This window comes from Gossypium raimondii, chromosome 1 (genome assembly GCF_025698545.1).
Source record: "Gossypium raimondii isolate GPD5lz chromosome 1, ASM2569854v1, whole genome shotgun sequence".
In the NCBI taxonomy this organism is placed as follows: Eukaryota; Viridiplantae; Streptophyta; class Magnoliopsida; order Malvales; family Malvaceae; genus Gossypium; species Gossypium raimondii.
Window position 1 is genome coordinate 19,260,178 of NC_068565.1, and position 6,042 is coordinate 19,266,219.

The 6,042-nt window shown below is 36.1% G+C and overlaps 1 protein-coding gene across 1 annotated transcript; it reads left to right on the top strand.

The window, feature by feature from the left end:
• Positions 1-5,508: 5,508 nt before the first annotated feature.
• Positions 5,509-6,042, top strand: LOC105786877 (uncharacterized). The gene is made up of 2 exons (XM_012613351.1): positions 5,509-5,858; positions 5,973-6,042. Exons 1-2 carry the CDS (start codon positions 5,509-5,511, stop codon positions 6,040-6,042), a joined length of 420 nt encoding a protein of 139 aa, XP_012468805.1.

Sequence of the window (6,042 nt, forward strand, 5' to 3'; positions counted from 1 at the left end):
CCTTCTCAATAGGTTCATCTTCAACTACAACTTCCTTGGGTTCCTTACCCAAATTCCTTGGATTTTCTATGCCTATTGGCAAGGCTCCTTACAGTCTATTATGAAGCTCCATAGCTTATTAACCTATTTGCTTCTCTAAATTTTTTAGTGTTTCTGATTGACTCTAGATTAAGGCATCATTCTTTGCCATGTACGCCTTCAACAAGTTCTCTACACTGTTAGATGATTCAGCTTAAGGTGGTTTAGGAACTTGCTGATTAAACCCTTGGGATTGGCTTGGTCTATGTTGTACGTAGATGTTGTTCGGTCCATTTCCTTGGTTACTCCAAGAAAAGTTTGGATGGTTTCACCATGAAGGATTATAGAACTTGGATTGTGGTCTTTGTCCACTTATATTTTTGTGTTGATTCCCTACATAATAAACTGACTCAGGATTTGATGGACAATTCTTGAAAGAATGGCCATCCCCACAATCTACGTAGGAAACTACATCGAATTGACTTGGTGTTTGAGCTGAAAAATTATTCACACCGTTAGTGGTAAACTATTTTAACATTGAAGAGATAGACAATACCTGAGCTAAGACTGAAGTGAGGGCATCGACTTCAAGAACTCTGACTAAACGTCTTCCTGATGTTGCTCGATTTGTTGGCCATTGATAGTTGTTATCAGTGTCCTCTCGATGAATTCGTAAGCCTCATTATATGACTTCGACAAGAGAGCACCATCGTAAAAGCATCTACCATCAATCTCATGTGTGCGTTGAGATAGTTATAAAACGTCTCCAACTGGATGCAATGTGGAATCCCATGTTGAGGATACTGATAACTCTTGAAAAGACCAATAATTCATGCCTTTAGACTGGGTCAATTATCTGTAATTAAGTGAGCTTAATTGCATTTAGGATAATATTTTAGCATTTTTAAAACATTGCATAAGAAGCTTGGACGGTGATTAAAAATTATTATTTGTTAATTTTAATTACATGTGGAAGGGTTGTGTTTGGCGGTTTCGTAGGTGCAAGATGTGGAGAAAGAAATAAATGAGTGAAGGTTTGTCGGGGCAAAATGTTAGACTCTTTCCCAACTTGTATGCCATGGTAATTCCAAGAAGATGACAGAGTCAATACTCAACACATACCAAGTCTCAACCCAACTCTACTCGTACCAAAAAACTCAACCTAAAAAAGAGGAAAAATGACCATAAGATCATGAGCTGATAACCATCTGCCCTAAAGGAAGGGATTTTAAACCAAAAATAAACTCTAGAAAGGAGGATAATATATCTTGGGTTGTTGGATTTACCCTAGGGAAGAGCCTATAGAAAGCCAAAGGAGGAAATCCTAAAAGGAACAAGGGTGGAGATCCATAGGCAAAACTAAAGGGTAACGGTTGAGTAGAGACAGAAAGAGGAAGACGAAGGCAGACCCTCTCAGCCACTACAAGACACAGTGGGTTTAGGTTTAGGGTTTATTTCTAAATTTTATGCGTACAGTCCCTAGACATAGACGACTATGCAGCATACCCATAAACTAATTTAATTCTGAAAAGGTTAGATTAATTGGACTAAAATTGAATGATATGAGGAAGTACTTGATAAATACTTGTAGTAGACTCTAGACATAGAGCATTGTTCATACAGAAGGAATTAGTGTAGGGTACTGTATTAAAGGCCTATAGAAATAGGCAAGGTAACTTAAGGTTTCTACTTTCGAAAAAAGCAGACCACTTTAGAACTCTTCTAAGCAGTAGATTGATTACAATTTTGTCGAGGCATTACTGACAGTAAGGGTAGATTCTTAGTAATCCTGACCTTCCAAATCTATATAGTATATCCCTTATCCTTTGCCGCATTATCTTTGCCATCGCATCCTTGGTTGTTTACTTGTTCAGTGCATATTATTCATATAAATATTTTCGTAATTGTCATTTCATTTTTACTCTTACATTACCATAACATTTTCAATTATTCATAAATTACACATATTGTTCACATTAATATTCCTTTTTTTTTACCACTGCATTCCTATCATTATTTTGCTATAACATTAATCTAACTTTATTATAATAACTTTACCATTTGTATACCTAATCTGATCCCTATGGAGATGATCTCATTTATCACTTTATTACTAGATCTAACATGTATACTTGTACAAATCGCATATTATATTCACACACGATAAGTTTTTGGCGCTGTTGCCGGAGATCAACAATTTGGTGTAATTTGGCTTGGTTATTGCACTTAATTCCATTAGTTTAATTTAACTTAGTTTAACTTAATTTCTATAGGTTTGCCATTAGTGCATGAGAAGAGGCATTTGATAGTACTAGAAAGAACATATGTTTTCTCCTTGCTTATTAGTTAATTTGTCCTCATTTAGTTATCTTTAGCACATATTTTAATATTTTCAGTTCAGTAAATTGCATTCTATAACTCAGTGGATCTTAACTTATTTTCCCTTAATTTCATCATATGTTGGTACTGATATCGCTACATGAGTATTTCCAGATTGCGCCCAAAATTGTCGCCGCACCTGGCAGCTGTCTGGATAAGAATAAAAATGTGTGAGCTATCCAGTCTGGTATAAACAACTTTTACGTGCAAAGGTAGCATGATTCTGGTGAAAGGAAATCTGTGTTATTTGGAAGAATACAAATATTCACGTGAAAAAGAGAAAAATAAGGCTTTTTGGGGGTATTATCTTCTTCAACCTATCTTTTGAAGCTTTTTAGCTATGGCAGCTTAAGCCTCCTTCGGGTGAACCGAAGTGAAAGGGATGCAGATTAGCTCTTGACGAGGAGCCCTGAGTGCGACACAAGAGGGAGTTGAGAGATCAAGTCAAGATTTTCTAGTAACAGTACTCTCCACTTGTTTCTTTTATATTTCTTTTCTAATCACTGGTGATTACTTTCTATTTCATGTTTGTATGGAAGTATATATGATTTATTGGTTAAATTTTATTTTATTGAATCTTGCTTCTACTGTTTAATCTTTTTGTTTGGATGTTTTTAGCATGGAAGTGTTATTGCGGTCACTGACACTTGAAAGTGCAGTGGTAGTTCAAGCTAACAAGCATGACAACAAAAGTTGCTTAAGGATTAGAGAAATTTAATCTATTTGTTCTTAATAGTATTTCACTGTCATAATCAGAAGGTGCGGCTAATGTGCATGTTTAATTCTTAGATTAAATATAGAAGTTAAGCTTGGTAAGATATTCATTGCAATTTAATGCATCGACAAGTAAGATATTCATTGCAATTTAATGCATCAACAATCATCTATCCTTTTATACGTTGTGAGCACTTAGTATTCTGTTGAATGTTTACGTTGGAGATCTCAATTTATCATTATCATATTTTATCTTATTGTCTTCAAGTTATTGCTTTGACAATTACTCTCACAATTTATCTCGTTTTTATCTATTTATTACACTGACATTGGTAGACAAAAGACAACCATCCTCGTGGGATCGATATCTGACAGACTCATATCTGTCTACCATACCTGCATCAATAGTGTACGCTTACACATTATTGTTGTGACGTTAAACAGTCGATCAAGTTTTGGCGCCATTGCCAGGGATGACATTTTTTTATGTTTATTTTTGTTTGTTTTTATTTCATAATATTTAGTTGTTACTAACTTATTTTCTTTTTTCCACTATTTTCACATTTTATTTTAGGTGTTGTATGACCCAAAGAAATTCAGAGTTTATTGTCGATTTTGATCCAAAAATTGAAAGAACAATTCGGAGTAGACTTCGAGAACAAAGAAATATGGCTTTAATAAGAAACTATGAAGTCATACCCCCGATGTAGCACCAAAATACTAATGATCCACCTTTGCAGCAAGATGCTCAAATACAAAACAAGACTATATAAGATTTTGTAGTACCTATTTTAGATGAGTTACAACCGGTAGTTGTTAGGCCAACAATCCAGGCTGGAAAATTTGAACTCAAGCCAGTAATGTTTCAAATGTTGAATTCTAATGGGCAATATGTTGGACTGCCACATGAAGATGCATGAGAACATCTTAAATCATTTTTATTGATTTGTGCTTCCTTTAGTCAACAAGGTGTTCCAGATGATGCTTTGAAGATGCAATTATTTCCTTATTCCTTGCAGGGAAAAGCTCGTACTTGGTTCCTTGGGCTACCTGCCGGATCCATTACTTATCATCAGTTGGATGATGAGAATCTTCACACCACATGGGAACGTTATAAATCTTTGCTTCAACATTGTCCCCTACATGGCATTCACTAGGAAACACAAATTGAAATCTTCTATAATGGGTTGAATTGACACACGAGGAATCTTGTCGACGCATCAGCCAATGGTCCTTTGTTGGATTGTACTTATAATGATGCTATTGGAATTCTTGAGAGAATTTCTCAGAATGATTATCAATATCCTATCTCTAGATCTGAATAAGCAAAAGCTACTCTAGGAGTTATTGAACGCAATATTTGCACTTAGTGCTCAAGTTTCTTCTCTTGTATATATGATAAAAAAATATGCAAGGGACTAGTGACGTTGCACCTATACAAGTCACTCAACAAGTTGATGTTCTTGTTGTGAGATTTGTAGTGACAACCATAGCTATGAAGATTGTCCACAATATGCAGAGAATGCCTTTTATGTCAGTAACATCCACAACAATTTTTCTGGCACCTCTTATAATAATTCTGCACGCAATCAACGGTCTTGGGGAACTCAGAATGCTGGACAAAATGCTGCGACATTCCGATATGGGAATATTTTCACTCAAGTAAATTATAATTCAAGACAAGGGAATTACAATCAACAATAGTAGAACTACAATCAGCACACTCAGATGCATCCACAACAAATCCAGATGCATCCACATCAAAATCAGACGCAACCACATTACTCTTTAATGTTGAATCAGCATGTTCAAGAACATCGACGACAATATTACACTCAAGCTTCTCCTTCTGACCCATTAGCACCTCTTGAGGTTTTAATGTGGGAGCATATGACTCGCATAGAAGCTATTGTGTAAGGGAATTTATCTTTTATTAGGGCAATGGAGGCATAATTAGGACAACTTGCTTCGAATCTGAATACTCGAACACCGGGCACATGACCTAGTGACACAGAAAATCCCAGTCTAAAGGGTAAATAACACTGCAAGGCTATCACTCTCAAGAGTGGTAAACAAATTGGTGAGTCTGTTGCACCTCAAGATACTAGTGAAGTGATCCCTAGTGAAAAGGTTGAATCTGAAGAGCTTGTCGATGTACTAGACAAAGAAGTTCCACAAATTCTCACTCATATGCCTAATGTCTAACCCTCAAAATTGTCAACGCAATCAAAGGTGTCGGCGTAATCAGATGTATCTCCACCATTACCTTTTCTACAAAGATTTAGTGAGAATGAGCAGGATAAGTAGTACCAACAGTTCCTGAACACACTGAAGCAACTTCAGGTCAATATTCCTTTAGTAGATGCTCTTGTGCAAATTCTGAATTATGGGAAATTTATGAAGGAACACTTGTCCAAGAAGAATAAGCTCAGTGATATGGAAACTATTGCACTGACAGAAGGCTATAGTGCTATTTTGACAAAAAAGTTACCACTCAAAATGAAAGATCCTGGGAGCTTCACTATCCCATGTTCAATTGGAAACCATTATTTGGGCAAGGCTTTATGCGACTTGGGAATTGGTCATATGAAACCTACTGTAGTGACATTGCAACTAGCTAATCGATCATTGGCTCAACCTGAAGGGCAAATCAAAGTTATCTTAGTTCCTGTGGATAAATTCGTTTTTCTGACTGATTTTATCATACTCGACTGCGAGGTAGACCAGGAGGTTCCCATAATCTTGGGGTAACCATTTTTAGCCACCAGACAAACTCTTATTGATGTTTACAAAGGTGAACTGACCATGAGACTTAATGATGAGCACGTTACCTTTATTGTTTTCGAATCTATTCACTACAGGGATAAAGAAGAATGTCATACTGTCGATGTGGTGGATGATCTAAGGAAGAATTCAATGAACAAAGCATAA